At 39.3% G+C, this 19,074-nt stretch overlaps 1 protein-coding gene across 1 annotated transcript in view; it reads left to right on the top strand.

Moving 5' to 3' along the window:
• Positions 1-3,733: 3,733 nt before the first annotated feature.
• The window catches only part of reck (reversion-inducing-cysteine-rich protein with kazal motifs), a 57,467-nt gene continuing 42,126 nt past the window's right edge, over positions 3,734-19,074 (top strand). Inside the window, exon 1 of the mRNA XM_051098207.1 lies at positions 3,734-4,014. Coding sequence (XP_050954164.1) covers positions 3,945-4,014 — 70 coding nt within the window. The 5' untranslated portion in view covers positions 3,734-3,944. The remainder of the gene's footprint in view (positions 4,015-19,074) is intronic.

The raw sequence follows: 19,074 nt of genomic DNA, 5'->3' as shown, positions 1-19,074 counted from the left end.
TCATGTGTTTTTGAGCAGCATTCAGGGGTGCGTTTTTCTCGTACGGCGACGTAACTCGCTGATTATGTCATACTCCAGGGTTCGCTAAAGATCAGGGCTGGGAAACTTCGGTTCTGGAGAGCCACTGTCCTGAGTTTAGCTCCAACCCAAATCAAACACGCCTAGGTGTAACTTTGTAGTGATCTTGAAGACATTAATCAGCTTGTTCTGGGGCCACTGTCTTTCATAAAAGACACTAAGAAAAGTGGATATTTAAGTCCAAAACCTCGCTTGAAATAACCTAAAAAAATCAATCGGGGCTAAAGCAGTTCCATAAATAACAATTTAAAGGGAACCCGTTATGCAGAATTCACTTTTACATGTTGTTTGAACATAAATGTGTGTTGGCAGTGTGTGTAGACAACCACCCATATAATGAAAAAAATCCACCCGCCCGTTTATTTATTTATTTACTTATTTATTTACTTGTATCTCTATAAATCATAAACCATGTCTCATAGCTTACTGATCACAGAATCCATCATGTGAGACATCACACTTTACCAGCCCCGCCCATGATAGTTGACTGACAGAGCCATATTATCAGAGTCCCGCCCTGAGAGCCTCAAACACACTGTCTGCCGTGTTTATCTTCACACCAGGGCATTTAAAAGCAGCATTCAAGTAAGAAATGTCTTATTTCAGCTATAGACATTATCCAGTTCAGTGCAGTGATTGATTTTCTGCTTGTATTGTATTGTTTGGATCATATTAACAGTGTAGACCCAAAAAGCAGTATAGTTTATAAAGCAATATAAACATGATTTCTTTCCAAGCTGTTTAACCTAATAGACATAACCGACTGTGTTTTTGCAACTTATGCATGTTTTAACATACTTGTGTGTGAATGAGAACTTAGTTTAGTACTCACATGTGTGTTTTAGCCACTTCCTGATCATGTGCGCCCAAAAAAAAGGTGAATCAGAAGTTTAAACTGATATGGCTTTAAAATGCATGATTTCAGTGTGATATACATGATAATCAAAACCAAACAGATGTTTTTTGGCAGAGATCTGAGATACGAGCTAAAACAGCACAGCCCTGTTCTGGAAAAGAGGGCGGAGAGCAGCAGCTCATTTGCATTTAAAGAGACATGCAACTAAAACAGTCTGTTTCTGTTTCCACTCAAAATAGGCATTTTCAAAATGATATAATTAAAGATCTATGGGATATTTTGAGCTGAAACTTCACAGACAGCTTCTGGGGACACCTGAGATTTATAATACAACTTGTAAAAAAGGGGCACAATAGGTGCCTTTTAAGTTCACACAATCTCACTAATTTGATCCAGGTTCAGTGAGTCGAGATAATTTAATGTGCACACTTATTCTTAAGCATCCACACTTATTTGATCCACCATGGCAAACAGCAAATATATTTGTGCTGTTTAATGCATTTGAGATGCCGTGTTTTCCTCAGCGCATAACAGACATGTCACAGTTATATTCTTCATCTGTAAGTGTTAGAATGTCATGCAAATATATCCTTTTTGCTGTCAGGAGTGGGCAAGGCTTACGTGAGAGAACGCACACTAAATGGACTGAGCACAAATAAATAGAAGCACAATGATTCTGAGAAAAATACATTTTGCTAAAATGTTTGTTGTTGGAGATTAAATGCGACATGTAGAATTTTAACTGTACGTATACGTGTATTTTTATGATAGCAGTAACTGTAAATCAAATACAGCCCTAATTACTGGCTCAAATGAGTTAATGTGTATCTCTCTTATCTGTTTTCTATTATTTGTTTCATTTTTAATTTGGTGGTTAATGCTTTAAAGCAGTGTCATTAAAGGGGTCATCGGATGCTAAGTTCACTTTTACATGTTGTTTGAACATTAATGTGTGTTGGCAGTGTTATGTACAAATCTACCCTATAATGATAAAAATCCATGCAGTGGCCTTTCCTAATAATGTGCTAGTTAGCAAGTATAGTGGCTAAATGCGGCTAAAGTAAACAGGCTCGTCACTCCACAGAGAGAAGAGAGGGGCGGGGCGAGCAGAGCTCATTTGCATTTAAAGCAGCCTCGACCAGAATGAGATGATTTTTGCAGAGCTGATTTTGACAAGGTAAAAAGGGTGTTGTTTTACACAATCATTGAGAATTTTTAACCAAAGTATATTATAGTCTTTTCATTAAGACCCTAAAGAATCATATCAACTTGTGGAAAATGGGCATCCGATGACCCCTTTAAATCTTGGACACAATATAGTAAATACAGTCAGTTGTACCCTGCATTTTTATTTATTTGATTTATTATTTAAGTTGCATTTTCCGCATACTTTTATTTTTGGACCGATAATAAAGTTAAATAATTGTATGTAGGAGAGTTAGTGGAAATATCATTGTGTTCCCACTGGTCAGTCCTAGACCTAGAGCAGTGATTCACAACCACGTTCCTGGAGGCCCCCAACACTGCGCATTTTGCATCTCTCCTTTGTCTGACACGCCCATTTCAGGTCTTGGAGTCATCCTGCCCCGGACCAGGTTAGTGTCCCAGCATATGTTGGCAGAGTGACTGAACTTGAGCTATGGTTAATTTGCTTTATGGACCCAAATCAACTGACAATAAGTCAGACTGACTGAATTAAGCCTGGTCTATTTGGTAAACATGTTTTATGAAATGGGCCCCAGTGTTTGACTAGGGTTGGAGGTAAATGCCCTATATATAAAAAAAAAAAAAAAAAAACTATGGATTAAAATGTATATATGGAAGATATAGATTGAGACTGTACTGCATGTTAGCTTGCTTATTGCACCCAAGAGTATCATTTATTTAATTCCATATGTCTTACTAACAAGAAAATGTGCTTATAAACACAGGTAGTTCCAACCACATAAGTTTGCAGTGCAGTTTACCAGTTTTGGTTTCAACTACGTTGAACTATGTTGGTAACGATGCTTCTGGGAAACGCACCCCAGATCAACATACTGGCTTGTAATGCATTATAATGTTACGTTACTCCGTTAAAAAGTAACTGTGTTACTTTTTCTGGAAAGTAATTCATGACATTACTTTTGCATTACTTTTTGTCACCTGAACTAGGCTTGCTTGTTTATTACAAAAGAGTGAAACTAATAAGGCTGGAGGAAATGTTTATGCACTTGCTCTTGAATTCTCTCAACACAGGGACAGAAGAGCTGCCAGTGAATAAATGTGAAAAAGTAACTTGCATTATAAATGTAACTGATATGTTTGTGTAAATTTAAAAGGAATGTTACTTTACTAGTTACTTAAGTAGTAATCTGATTGCGTAACTCACGTTACATGTAATGCTGTGGAGCACTGTAGAATATCTGCTGCTCCTGAGCTTCACATCCACAACATCAGAGCTTTTGTGTTCGTCCGGTTCTCTCTGATGAAGGGAATCACTACATTCAGCTTTACTTCCCAGTTGAAGAGAACTGTTCTTCATTTTGTGTCTGTCTGTGTCTCTTAATCCCTCAGTCTTGTCTATATTTGCAATGTTTTTCTCTGTCTAAGCTAGTATATGTTTTTCTTTTGTAGCTGTTGTATGTTAAGTCTGTGGAAGCGCAACAATAATCGATGTCTGATCTTTTTTGTAAGTTTTGTAAGGCTGTTTTTCTTTTTTTCCCTCTCTCGCTCGTGTGTCCGTCCCCCTCTCCCACCCCTCGGGCACATAACGGTATAAGTGCGGTGATTTCTCATGGCTCCGTTAGTTAACCCAGCCCTCCTCCTCCTCCTCCTTCTCCTCCTCCTCCTCTTCCAGGCTCCGCCGCACATGCTCAGAGCTCCGCGCCGCGCTCCGCGTCTCCTGTGCGGCCTGTGCGTGCGGACCCGCCGCGGACAGTCTCCTGCGCTCCCGCTAGCACAGATGCTCTCATGGAGCTCGAGTCTCGTTTGCGTTTGAGTCCACCATGCACTTTAGGATTTCAATAAGATGTATGTGTGTTTTGAGATAATCATTTTGCTTCTCTCCTGCAACTTCTGCGCCTTCGTTTACACTCAGGGTAAGTCCGCTTTTACTTCTCCGCTTCTTCTTCTAGTTGCTCTAATGGCAAGAATCGGCTGTTTTTATCCGCTAGAATATCTTTTTAACCGACGATACGCGGCAAAAGCTGAGACTCTGATAATAATAACTAATAGCGGCGTTTTAGTAACATAAAAGCAAGTTTGGACTTGTTGATTCTGCACCGTTATTCTCGATCAGGCGTTCAGCGCTACATCAGAATGACTGAATTGGGAATAGTGTTACGATTAGTAATGAGTATTAAATCATTGGTTGAGTCTATCATTGAGTGTTTGTATATGCTCGACTGTAGTACCGTTATATTCCCGTAACTTCATTGTTAGCAGCTTATGAATGCATTTTTCATGCTGCCAAATGGGGGACTGGAAATAACAGCTCCAGATATCACACACTATAGAAAGTAAGATCAGAATAAATGTGTTTTCTGTCAGTATAATGTGAATGGGCGTCTCTGCTCGCGTGTGAATGAGAGTTCGGACTCGTGCTGGTTCAGTCACATCCTGTCAGGACTACTATTAGAGTAACCCCTCATAACCACTGCATTTATAATTCATAAACACGCATTAGGCTACAGAATGACTCTCTGTGGAATGCCAGGGGTTTACGAAATCTAACTGCAATTTTAGAATAACAACAAATTACTGTGCAACAATGACTGTATTGTGATGCACTGCGGGGAATAATAGTTTAAATAGCGGTGTTTAGTTTGAAGTCACAATACTGCTGTGTTAGTTCTGAGATCTTTGACCTAATTTACTGAGAAAACAAGAAGTGACTCTTAATTCTGTACATAACTATTGCAGTTTATAATGTACATTTTTAATACATTTTCAAAAATGGTAAATAAATGCAATGCATAATTTATTGATAGCACAGTGTGTTCTGGTAACCGCAGTGCTTTCACAGTTAAGTACTGGAGATCACTGGTTGTTTCCCAGTGTGGTTGTAGTGAGGTGATCTAATGTTAATGTTATTCACGAGAGTGTGAAAGTGTGGTGAAGGTGTTAGGAACATTTGTTGTTTTTGTTCACAGCTGCCATTTGTTGTAGGGGCATCTCGTTTCCATGATGTTTCGCATCAAACAGTTAAACACGATAAATAAAATTTCCCCCTGGCGAAGTTTTGATGTTGTTTATGAATCTTAAAGTCAATTCTTTCATGTTCTATCAGTGTCAAACAAAGTCAATCTTGCATCTGGATGCCGAAGTGCTTTGAAGCGTGTGTGTGAAGTGTGTTTGTGGACATGGGCTCGGGATTCTTCAGTAAATAACTGATGTGGGACGTCTGACACAGACGGAAGGCATTAGGCTGCTCTAGCGTTAGACAGATAAGGTGAGCGAGCAGAAGTTGGCCGTTAACCCTTTGAACTGTATTTACTGCTGTCCGGCACGGCCTGTTCACTTCTCCTCTCGCAGCACTCTTATAAAGCTGCGTTTCCTCCAAACGCTGCCTTGAGCGAATCACGTTCGCCAGCCGCTCACGTTGTACCTATTTGAAGCTCTTTTTTTTCCACACAAACATCTGCAACAAATTTAAACTTCTTCAAGCACGACTCAGGACGAGGACAGGAAAAACAGAGGTGGCAGTCATCGCTGGAAATCAATGTCATGCTTAAAATCGATGTCATCCGTAGAGTATGTAATAAGGAATGCCTAAAATCGTAAGGTTGCAGTGTGTTTTTAGTATTTGCGGAAAGTTTGGTTCCTGTTTTTTAAGTTTACGCTCTTCGGGTTTTCAGAATTGCAGTTCTCTGTTTCTGTGAATCTTTTCATTGCAAGGTTTGATGTTTTTAGACTCGTTCTCATGATCCGCTGAGGCTGAGCGATAGCAACACCTCTCCACCTAAACATGTGTGAGCGATTACAGCTCATGGACTCAAGGCACTGGATCTGTATGGACTGGACTCGCTCCATCTTCTGTCGTGTTTGATGTCTTGTTATTGGGTTTGAAGAGCCGATGGTGTGGCACGGCCGGTTCCTCACATCTGCCGAGAGCGACGCGGCCCTCACGTGCTTCGGTTCTGATTGCAGACATGCGTGTATCTGCCGGACACGTGTAGGAGCGAGCGTACGGCCGGACTCATGCTATGCCCGCACGCCTTTCATGTCCTTTAAAGCCATCTGGCACTTTCATGTCATTATGAACGTTCAGAACATGTTCTGACTGTATTCATCAGATCACACTGAAAGTATGGAGTCCAGGGCAAAATGCTGATCGTAATGGAGAACGATTGAAGTAATCCATAGTAAATATTTTCATGCTATAGTAAATTCATCTGTTCGTGGCGTTCCAGAGAGCTGTTTAATTGATGACTCCCATATGTCTTCACGAAGCGTGTTTATTCTTATCGGGTGTTTTAAAACGAGGCTTTTGAAATCTTTGCTAAACTTTCAATCAAAAACCTTTACTCTTGAAAAAAGTGGTTTGATTTGAGTCCTTTAATTTGTAAATGCAATCTCAACAGATGAAAAGTCTTGCACATTTTTGGCTTTTTAAACAACATTTTTTTTTTTTTTTAGCAGTTTGGCTGCAACTAAAATCTTTTGTTGTTGTTTTCTATTTGATTGCGAGCGTTTTTATTAAAAAATGTTATCCAGATAACAATTTGAGTCAAAAAATAAAATTAAAAATGAACAGGAATGCCTCAATATTTGGTTTGTGTGAAACCTGATGATTGTGTTCCTCAGCATGATGTGAGATGATCTGAAGTCTTTGTACAACAGTCACTTTCACAGATTTTGGAGTTTTTTTGTTTTTTTTGTGCTGTTTAGTAAGTCTAATACTTTCAGTTTTGTTTTTTTAACTGAATTCCCATTCATTTTTGTCAAATCAGTAATTGACATCTTGGTTTATTTATCTTCCAACGTTGTGCTTTTTTTTTCTGGTTTTGTCTCCAGTTTTTGGAGACCGTTGCATGCTGTAAAACCGCTTGTTGACCACAAACTGGACATTGCAAACTGCTCCATCATCGTCAAGCGTCCTTCTTGACAAACTCATGATCATGTTGGCGTTGTTCTGTGCATTATACAACGCAGTGGTTTCTGGAAGTGATTCTGAACGTTCTTTTACAGACGAATCACCCAGCTGGCTGACCGTTCCGAGCAAAAGTCACACGCCTGACAAATACGTGCTCCAAAAGCTGTTCAGCTTTGGCTTTGCAATCGCATTAGGTCTTCAAATCAGCCAAAATGATGAAAGACTTGAATATTGCACTTTTCATCCTCCTGTTTTCCCTCTTGGTCAATCCGTTCTTGTTGATTGTCAAATTCCTGGATTATTAATGCACAGGAAGTGACCTTTGACCCGTGGGCATTATTCTCTCTGGGCCTGACACGCAGGAATGCAGGAGCCGGCAGAAAAACACAGAGCAGAATCAGACGCCATTCAACATTGTACGGCTGCGAGCCCTTACGTTGTAAAGACGGGGCAAAGGGTGACGCAAAGTGCTTTTGAAACAGATCTCGTAACACCCTGCCTTCACTGGACAGACGGGGAGATTTCCTCAAACTTCGGCTGTGAAAGAAAACAAGCTTTGAGCCCAAAAGCTCCATCAGGAAGTGAACTGCGGCCGTTTTAGGTTCGCCTCAAAAATTCCTCCGTTTAGCAGCAAACACTGCCGTACTAAGCTTTCATTTACGGTTTGGTTGACGAGTAAACATCCTCGCGCTCGTCTCTGTCTGGAGCCCAACCCTGTGATTCTCCTGATGGAAATAAGCAGCACATTTTGACACTTGGCGTGTTTCGGATGAACTGTGAGCGGAGCGTTCGGCACGTACGGCCTGTCGTTAAAGCGGACCTCCTCCGTCATCACACTTTGCCAAGAGAAAGTAGAGAAGTCAGACTGCACAAACACTCTGTAGGGTTTAAAGGACTTTACTCGTATGAAGTGACATTTCTGTTAAAAATCTTTCATTCAGACCGTGATGTCTGCTTCCGTTACGGTGCATTGTAGACAGAATGTTATACTGAAATACTCAGACAAATTTTACCGCAGGACTGAATCAGCGGTGACAGCTGCGTTAATCTGAATCTGCAGTGTGAAACAGACCAGTGTCGTTTGACTGCAGAACGAATGGTTATTACAAGCCGGCTCTTTTTAGTGAATCAAAGACATTTAGCCTGACCAGTGTAGTCTGATTCCCACATGAACAGCTTGAATGACTCTGATCTGTTTAGTGAATCAAACACGTAGAGTTCAGCTAGTGCAGTTGCATTACAGAATGAATGTTTCTAATGAGTCGATCCTTTTTGGTAAATCAAACACACAGAGCACCATCAGTGTAATTCAATTCCAGAAGTAATGACTCAATAGAGTTGATTCTTTTCAATGAATCAAAGCAAGCTTTGTAGTTTAATTACAGAACTAAAGGCTCTAAAGATTTGGTTCTTTTAAGTGAATCGAAAACAGAGTGAAGCCATTGTAGTTTGATTACAGAATGAACAACTCTAATGAGTTGGTTATTTCAGGTGAATCAAATACATGGAGTGTGATCAGTGTGACCGGTGTTATAGAACAAATGACTCTAATCATTTGAATCTTTTTAGTGAATCAAACACATAGAGTGCAGCTAGTGTAGTTGTATTACAGAATGAATGATTCTAATGAGTTGGATCTTTCTAGTGAATCAAACATAAAGTGTGATCAGTGTATTTCAGTTTTCAAATGAATAGATCTAATGATTCTGTCCTTTTTAGTGAATCAAAGCAGAGTGGTTCAGTGTAGTTCAATTCCAGAAGTAATGACTCCATAGAGGTGGTTCTTTTTAATGAACTAAATGCATAGAGAGCAATCTTTGTGTTTTACTTACAGAACTAATGACTCTAAAGATTTGGTTGTTTTCAGTGAATCAGAAACAAATGACATAGTGAATTCATAAAGATCAACCAGTATATGTTCACTAAACAAACAACTCTAAGGAGTTGGTTCTTTTTAGTGAATCAATAACAAATGCCTGTGAAATATGAATTGGTGTAATAACTCATTGTTTGTGTGCCTTTTGTCAATTTTATAAATATTAATGATTGAAAGATTACCACATTTTGTATGTTTAGTACTGACGAAGGCCAGTAATTAGACTACTTTTAAAAAAAAAGTATTAAAAATCTACATGAACCGACCTTTTGCAAGAATTTTTCAAAACCGTCCCGGAATTTCATTGAAAGTCATTAGTGAAATGGGAATCGTTTCGAGGAATCGGAACAGGAACTGTGGAATTCTTTATCATTTTCTCTTCCCTGTTGTATTGTCTGTGAGGAAGCTGAGGTTTCTATCTGCAGACCGAGTGTTTTCTCTCAAATCTCTGTTCGTGCTGAATGTGATCGTAAGCTGGTGTGGTTGATCTCATCACACTGAAGCGCTGGAGCTGCAGGAGCTTCTGTCAGAAATGAGCTGTTAAATGCAGTGGAAGCCCAAACATTGTGGTTCCATAATTTAATATAAACTCATAACATTTGTCCAGTGGGAATTCAGCGATGCTACTTGAACGCGGCCCAAGGACAGCATCACGCGTCGCATCGCTAATGTGCCGTTTAGTCTCCGCGCCAGTGAAGGGAGGGTCTGTTCACAAGCTCTTTGGCAATGGACGAGAAATGAATAATTCACCCGCTCGACCACATACATTCCATATTTTCAGCATGAATAATTTCGATTCTTTAAGGCCTTCAGTGAAGGACTTCATTCCATCACAAATGCAGCTTTCTGTACGGAGGGATACAGCATCTGAGTGTGTAAATGTACGTGTACTTTTAATAAAACATGGAAGAATAATAATAATTGGAAGACCACTTATAAATAAAAAAAATTACGAAAAACAAATAAAATATTAAGCCCTCTGATCAGTCCTGTAAGCTGAAAGTGGATATCTCTGTCGTGTTGTTTGCTGGTGCTCATCGTCAGTGCTATCGGTGTAATCTCAGCGCTCGGATGGCATCTGTCGACGCTTCTGATCTTCTGTAGCGAGTCGATCCGTGGAAGTGCGTCTGTAACCGCGTGCCAACCGCAGCTCCGCCAGGACCGACGAGGCTCTGCTGCGGCAGATGTCCCATTCATGATGAAGAAGGCACGCGTCAGGAGGACCTGATTGATAACCGCCCACCATGTGGGCATCACAGGAACCGCATGTGTGGCGTAAGGCTGACGGATCGCACAGGGAGAGACTGAGCTTCAGGAGCTTACAGAAGAGCAAACGCCCCTTTAAAGAGAGTGTGTGTGTGTGTGTGTGTGTGTGTGTGTGGACGTGGTGGGTGGTGACTGAAATCATCTCTCGCCACCCATGCTGATTTTAGAAAGGAACAATCTTTGTGGATCTTTGTTGTAGTTTTGGCTCGGCCACTAATATGCCATGGGATATTTTCATTTTTTCCTCGGTGACAAATAAGAGTGCCCACGATGATAAAAACATCTTCAAAATCTACTTTAAAACACATGTGCTGAGTGTCATTTAAGTTGGTTTCCTATGGTTTTACTAAACTTTTTATATTTGATGTCATGTGGTATAGCTTTTAAGTAAAATTTTATTTTTTATTTAATCATTATTTTAAATATTTTTTTTATTTATTTGTTTTTTATTACTATCATTAAATAATTTAATCTTTGGAGAGTTGTATAGGTCAAAAATATTGATCCATGAAGATATTTAGTCAATTTCCTACCATAAATATATCAAAACCTAATTTTTGATTAGTAATATGCATTGCTAAGTACTTCGTTTGGACAACTTTAAAGGCGATTTTCTCAATATTTAATTTTTTTTTTTTGCACCATCAGATTCCAGATTTTCAAATAGTTGTATCTTGGCTAAATATTGTCCTATCCCAACAAACCGTGCATCAGTGGAAAGCTTATTTATTTAGCTTTCATTAAGATTGATACATCATCTGAATAATAATTTTAAAAAATTGACCCTTAATACTGTGGTCTTGTGATCTTGGGTCACATTTTAGAATCTAAACTGAACTTGTCTACTCATAAAAATCTCAAATTATATAATATACAGATACCTGATCAGTAGGGGACTGCTATTTATTTGTTTATTTATTTACTTGCAGTTTTCTATTAATAAGAATGAGAGAGATTTTTATGTTCTAAAATATTTGTAAAGTAATAATAATTAATTGGGATCAGTAAGAATTTTCATGTTTTTGAAAAGTCTCTTCTGTTCACCAAGGCTGCATTTATTTGAGCAAACATACAGTAAAAACAGTGAAATATTATTGCAGTTTCAAACAGCTGTTTTCTATGTGAATATCTGTTAAACTCTAATTTATTTCTGTGATGCGCAGCTGAATTTTCAGCATCATTACTCCAGTCTTCAGTGTCACATGATCCTTCATGATCATTCTAATATGCTGATTTGCTGCTCAACAAACATTTATGAATATTGTCAATGTTGAAAACCGTTGTGCTGCACAATATTTTTGTGGAAATGTCATAGATTCATAGATTTTAAGGATTTACAGATGAGTAGAAAGTTCAGAAGAACAGCATGTATTTGCAATAGTGCTCAGCTGATACACAGTTCTTTACACTTACACGAGAGGAAGGAGGCACATGAGCTCCTCCTTTAGTCAAACCGCACAGAAGAGCATGAAGTGGTGTATGAAGTCCAGCGTGTCTCCGTCAAACGCTCTGCTGGAGGGGGTGTATCTCAGCGAGTGTGCTGTACTGGAGTCAGTGCGCTGCTTTCAGTCGTCCGCCGCTCTATTGTGTGTCTCTGTGTGACGGCGCATGCTTCTTTACGGCGTGACAGGATTAGCATACGCCCCGCACCGCCTCTGTCACTCAGGCTTTTGTTGCTCCGGCTCATTGTTGGTTTTTCCAGCTTGTCCAGGACTCTCCTCCGGCAGACCTTCTGCTCCTGCTTTCAGTCAGTGTGATGCAGATTTTGGCCTCTTTGCTGTTGTGCTGCTGCGTGACTTTATCTGACTGTTCACACTAATGACTGTAACAATAGGCATTGTTGAAGTAACTGAACTGAGAACAGCCACTCTGACAACACTGAGCATATGCTGAACGTCCATTGACGCTCCTATTGACGATTTAAAACCGTGCTGTCACGTTTACGTGTGTATTTTTTCTTTCATGCTGGAAACAAGCTTCTGTGGAGATCTTGAGTTTGTCCTCTCAGATTGACACTCCTCTCATTAGCAGCCCATAGTCCTCATCTGCGGCCTGTGTGTGTCTGTCATTGCTCATTAAAGCTCTCGCTGCGAGAAAGCGTTCGGTTCGCCGCACAATTGATCCTCCTCTTGTATAACGTAAACCTCTGAAGTCACCGTGCCGCTGGACTCGACGAGCGTCAGCCGTGATGTTTGCTTTCCGCTGCCCTTTAGTTTCCTCGCTGTGGTGACACTCACTCCAGCAGTTGCCATGGCTTTTATCAATTTCCACAGCAACAGTAATTTGTTTGGTCTAGGCTGAATGTCTTCGGGTCTCATTGAGACGAGCGGTGCGCCTGTAACCAGGACTCGCTGCTTCGCTGCACCTTCAATTGCGTCATTAAAATCCCAGCTCGTTAAGGGGCGACGGCCACAAAGAGGCCACAAATTGCTCTGCTTCCCTTCTCCGTAACTGCCGCATGCACTGATAGATGCCCTTTAATGCTCATCTGAGAACGACTTCACCCCTCTGAAATCCTTAAGTGATATCAATGTTGTGTACACTTATATCACACCTTTAAATAACGGCATTTTTAGAATCGGAACTCAAGGAAAGCTGTTCTAACGGCGTCTTTACACAGCTGAGATAAGGCTGTTTGGTGTCTGGTCAAAATCCAGTGTAAAGATGTAATGCAGCATAAAAACCAGATTAAATTATGCCCTCATTCAGCTCAGCCCTAGAGCCAAACTCTATAAAGTTCTGTATAAAGTTGCAGTTGTTGTGTAATGGCAACTTTGCACTGCAAAGGTGGTTCAAAAGCACTTCTGAGGTGGCATTTATTTGTCTTTACACACCATTTAAAGCTCAGAGATGGCATTAAATTAGGTGCTTAAAGTTCTTAAAATACCTGAATTTGACTTTTTGAAATTTAAGGCCTGGAAAGCCCTTGAAAATACCAATATTCCTAAAGAGGTACTTGAAAGACAATGTATTTATGAAGTAAGTGTTTAATTTTGTCAATAAGCAACATTCTTTTCACACAAAATTCACACAATTAAAAAAAAAAAATCATTCCTTTTTCATTTATTTTAGTTAATGTCAGAAAGCAATGGCCATATAAAGCCAGTAGTAGAGCTGACAGTGTCGTGTAAATATGGCTGAAGACGTGAAACGAGGAATAGATGAACTGAATCGATTGAGTGAGTGATTTACGCTGGAACCGCTCCGACTGATTCAAACTCGTGATTTAATCATTCATTTCAAGCAAATTTGCTAGCAAAAACCAGATCAAATTAAAAGAGCCATTCATTTTCGAATTCCAACATCGCTTGTAGTGATTTTAAAAAGCACTTAGTGATGGGTGAACCGAGCTTTTCGAATCTCTGAATCAGTTAAACCATTGCGTCACAAAATGATTCACTCTATCAAGGCACTCCAATCGGATTATGTATCGCAAATCATTTGATTCAGTCAGAACGGGTTTGTGAATCACTGAAGTCAGTGAATCCCGATCCAAGTCAAATAATTCGCAATCCTGATCTGAAAATGATGGTTCTTCAGAACATGGATCGTGAATCATTTGATTTAGATTGTAACTTTGGAGCGCGGATCACAAATCATTTGTTTCAGATCAGGATTGTGGAACGATTTCGCAAATTTTTTTTTTTTTCAGATTGGATCATATAACAGTGGAAAATATCGACCCATTATAAACGTTATAAAAACAAAATCAAGAAAAAAGAAAGTATACACAAATACAAACCGCTTCAGAAAATTAACTGTGGTTTTACTATAGTAAAAGTGTAGTATACTTTGTAATACTTTAGTAGTAATACTTTGCATGTGCTTCAATGTATTTTTGTCATTTTTTTAGCCAATATTTTTATTTAGCTATTTCTCTTTTTTTAGAATTTGAAGACATTGATTGATGAGTGAGATCTCTGATTGAAGACATTACAAATCTAAAAAGTAGGGCTTAAAATTTCATTTTTCAGTATCTGTATGAACATAAATGCATGTTCACGGCCATTATAAGTGTATATTGTATGGCCTGAGGTGGGTCAGAGCTGGCACATTTACTCTGACTTTACACTGAATTTTGAGCATAAAATTCATAATATGCTTCATAAAATGCTTTCTTAACAACAGGTCACATACATTGTAACATCAAGTGGTGCAATTCCTCAAAACCTTAATGATATATGAATTAATAATTCACATGATATTTGTAAACATTTTTACTTTGAAAATAAACTAAAGAGAGTCGGTAAACGGATTGTTTTGCATGCAGCTTAACCCGACGAGTCAGCTGAGCTGTAATCTAAATGTTAAGAACAACACAACAGAAATTCTGTTTTCACAAAAGACCGTATTATCATTGCTGTCATGATGTGGTCAAGCGGTAGAACATTCATTGACCGTTTGCTAGAATCTCAGCATATAACTGACGCCAAGCTCAGCAAAACCAATCTCATTCTGGTTAACCAGAGTTTGAGAAAGTAATGACGCGGCTTCCAGAACTGCTGGCGAATGCCGCTCATCACGTCCCTCTAACGAGAGCTCCGCTGGGGTCTTACAGGCATTTTCAACCCTTTTCCCCTGTGCCTGTTGAAGGGCACGGCACTCTGACCAAACCGTCTGAGGAGGAATTCAAGTGGCTTTTTTTCTTGCTGGAGTAGAGAGTGGATATGAACGACAGTGTTGGGGAGAGTTACTTTTAGAAGTAATGCATTACAATGTTGCGTTACTCCATGAAAAGTAACTGGGTTACAATGCATTACAAAAGTTACTTTTGTGTTACTTTTTGTCACCTGGACTGGCCTTGCTTATTTGTTATTTAATAACAGACAGTCATCATTAAATGGGAAAACAAAGTAACTTGTGTCACTTATTTGAAAAAGTAACTTTGATGTTTTGTTGTAAATTTAAAAGTAATGCTGTACTGGTCACTTGAACACATAATCTGATTACATGACTTGCGTTACCCTCAACACTGGTGGTCTTTTAAACATCTTTTGTGTTCTCATTTCTCTATTGTTAAAATTGCAGCTTGGAGCTTCACCAACATGATTTTATGGCCTAACGGAGTAGAACACGATCGGTCGGCCCATTTGTTGGTCAATAAACAAGCTCAGTCATGTGTTTTCTTGCCATTAAACCCACAACCTTGTGTTTCCAGCAGCGCGCGCTACAGGACCGGTTAGCAGCAGGTTAGCAGGGGGTTTATCCGCTCCAGTTGTGTATGTAGGCGCTCTAACGGAGGCTTTGAACTTTGATGGGATCCTCATGGGTGTCCTTGGAAGCGGTTCAGGGTCCGGGGTCTCGGGGCCACATATTGTAACCCCTCTCGTGCTCTCGTCTGCTTCTCGTTGCCGTTTGATCACCTTCGTCGGAGCGCCTCCCTTTCAAGTGGTCTTCAATTCCTGCCAGCGACCCCGGCGTCTCCGGACATCAAATGCGCTTTCACGAACGGCCTGCGCACGAGGGGCCGGGGTATCGTTACCCGTTCTCCCTCGCTCTCTGGGGAGCCTTTCCGCTGGGCTGAAGCAGACTCGGGGAGAGCAGGGCCGCTGGGGGTTTGGAGGGTGAAGTGGACGTTCTGGAGTGTCGAGGAGGGGAGGGAGACGAGAGGCGAGGGGAAGATGGGTTTGAAGAGGGGAATTCCTTTGATGTGGCTGGGGGGTGGCATTATTACTATTCTTCAGAAAAACAGCGACACAGTAGCGCAGAGCCCAAAATACTAGCACATGTTGCTCACTAATGCTGGATAGGGATCTGGTTCCCAGGGATCCAAACTTGGCTAAGCGGTCGATCATATGATGCTTACTTTTGTTCTGTCTAACATATATTAAAAATGCAATTCATGCATACATCAACTTGAAAACACCTCTTCAATCATAAGCATGTTTTCAATTTAGAAATTAAAATAAATAGAAATCATAGAAATTAATATTTTTAGGGGGCCCAAAGTCAAAAATGTCAGAGTTTTACAACTGTCCTGATTTTATAATGAAGAAAAACTCATTAAAAGAATTAATTATTGAGAAGAAGAAGCAAAAAAAAACATCTGCATGATGTTTTATCATTATTATTATTATTATTATTATTATTAAGAAGAAGAAGAATTCATAAGCAGTTATTTTAATAATAGCATTTTTAATATTTTTAATAATTATAAAATAAAATAGTTGTGTATAAGCAATAATGCAATGTTGTTAATAATAATAATAATAATAATTATCAATCTTTTTAAATTTTATGATGATTATTATTATTATTATTAGCAGTAAAGCAGGATTAATAATAATAATAACAATAATCATTTAAAATATAAAACGATAATAATTATTATTGATATAATAATATTATTTTTAATATTTTATATTATTATTATTATTATTAACAAAATTGCATAGCGTTTATAAATAATAATAATAATAATAATAATAATAAAGTATAAAAATAACATTATTATTATTATTATTTATAAGCAGTAATGCAATTTTGTCAATAATAAAATAAAATATATCTTAAAAGTATAATAATAATAATAATAATAATAATAATTCTTAATAAAGGTCAATGAATCTCGGATAATTGTGAGATAAATATTAGATCCTTTGACCTTTTATGAGAAGTTATTTCAGGCTGTAAAAATGAATGTTGTAAAAAAAATGGATATTGTTAAATGATAGTTCATGATTTTTGTATTTTTTACCCTGAAAAATATATGACAAATTGTATTCAGTTAGCATGTGTGAGAATTAATACTTGATGTGACCTACACTCAGTAAACACAAAGGCTGCTCCCTCAGTCTGTGGATGGAGCCAAAGCTCCTGAAGACAGTGTGACAAAAGACTGAAGTCGGTCCAGCCTCTCCTGTCTCTTTTCCTTTTCTTCTCAGAGATATATCCCTCCCAACACAATCCAGTACCGTTTTCAGCCTCAGCAGCTTCAAAAAGCTCCACTGTCATCCATGACAAAAGATGTAAATGTTCCGGTCTGATGGATCACCAACTTCAAGTGTGTAAAGCAGCTTTTAAATGAACTTTTGCACATCTTTGGTTTTACGGCAGCGCGTGGCTCCGTTCGGCCGCGGTGAGATTCGGCAGGCCTCGCTTTTACTGCACCGCGAGCGTTTGTTTATCGCCGCTTTAAAACCTCGTCACGAACGCCATGGAAGCCGTCAGAGGAGAACTGCTTTCGTTTAGTGGCTTTACTCCAGAGACCGTGGAGGTCAATTCCTCAACCTCAGAAGAACAACAAGCGTGAGATTTACTGCGCGTCCGACGCGGTGTCGTCTCGATAAACTACGGCGTCCTCTTCGCCGACGGGATGAAAGGAAGGCCTGGCGTGTCTCACTTCAGCAGCGTCTGCTCATTTAAAACCAGACGCTCTGAGACAGAAAGCAGAGATCGTCCAGAACCTCCTCAAACTCACTACAGCCGCTGAAGAAGAGCACTTAGCCGCGTCACGAGCGCCGAGAGCGGGAGAAGAGGCAGAGAGACGTGCGGCCGAGCAGAAGAAACAGATCAAATCACGCTGATGAAAGGAACGGGCCTGGATGAGACGCAAATGGAGGACGGCGGAGATGAAAGCGCTTCATTTTGATAATGACGACTTTTCCGGAGGAGCATAAACAGATGAGAATATGTTTTTCGAAAGTTTTCAAAGACACAACTCTCCCTTGCCATGATTATAAGCAAACGGACGCTGAAGCACAGGAGCTTCTCCAGCTCTCAGAACGTAAAGTCACAGTTCTGTCCGTCACGTCTCCTCTCAGTCTGCTCACATCCTCACATGCCTTCAGTTCATGACTGGCTGTGGGATTTTCCTGCTTGATATCTCTGAGATTCCTCCGCCTGGCGCTCAAGAGATCTTGTGTACGAAAACAAGACGACAGTGTTAATGCAGCTGTGCTGTGGTTTGTCAAAAAAGGACATTTTCTAGCAACCCCCTTTTTTTTTAGAATTGTATGGTTTTGAAAGAGAGTCTCTTCTGCTCACTAAAATAAAACATACAAATACTGTAAAAATAGTTAAATATTATTACAATTTCAAACAGCTGTTTTCTATGTGAATATCTGTTAAAATGTAATTTATTTCTGTGATGCGCAGCTGAATTTTCAGCATCATTACTCCAGTCTTCAGTGTCACATGATCCTTCAGAAATCATTCTAATATGCTGATTTGCTGCTCAACAAACATTTACGATTATTATCAATGTTGAAAACGGTTGTGCTGCCCAATATTTTTGTGGAAACCATCTTATATTTATTATTCAGGATTCACAAATGAATAGAAAGTTCAAAAGAACAGCATTTAGTTGAAATAGAAATCTATTTAAATGCACTGTAAGAAGTTTTCACCAGTTTCAACTTAAAACTACAAGTCATTTCAACTCACTACACTAAAGTGAGTTCAAATGACTTGTATTTTTCAGTTGATTTAACTTAAAATTTTAAGGCAGCTGCTGAACTTTTAAGTTGAAAGTGGTGAGAACTTTTTGCAGTGTCTTTACTGTCACCTTTGATCAATTTTCACTTCCAGAACAACAATTTACAGATAATGTACTCACCCCCTTGTCATCCAAGATGTTCACGTCTTTGTTTCTTCAGTCGTAAAGAAATTATGTTTTTTGAGGGAAACATTTCAGCATTTTTCTCCATATAATGGACTGATATGGTGCCCCGAGTTTGAACTTCCAAAAAGCAGTTTAAATGCGGCTTCAAACAATCACAAATGCGGTTGTAAACGATCCCAGCCGAGGAAGAAGGGTCTTATCTAGCAAAACCATTGGTTATTTTAATAAAAAAATACAATTTATATACTTTTTAATGTCAAACGCTCGTCTTGTCTTTCTCTCCCTGAACTCTGTGTATTCTGACTCAAGACAGTTAGGGTATGTGGAAAAACTCAATCGTATTTTCTCCCTCAACTTCA

The sequence above is a fragment of the Labeo rohita genome, chromosome 24 (assembly GCF_022985175.1).
Source record: "Labeo rohita strain BAU-BD-2019 chromosome 24, IGBB_LRoh.1.0, whole genome shotgun sequence".
In the NCBI taxonomy this organism is placed as follows: domain Eukaryota; kingdom Metazoa; phylum Chordata; class Actinopteri; order Cypriniformes; family Cyprinidae; genus Labeo; species Labeo rohita.
Note: the sequence above shows the minus strand (reverse complement) of the source record. Positions and strands in the feature narration are given on the sequence as shown.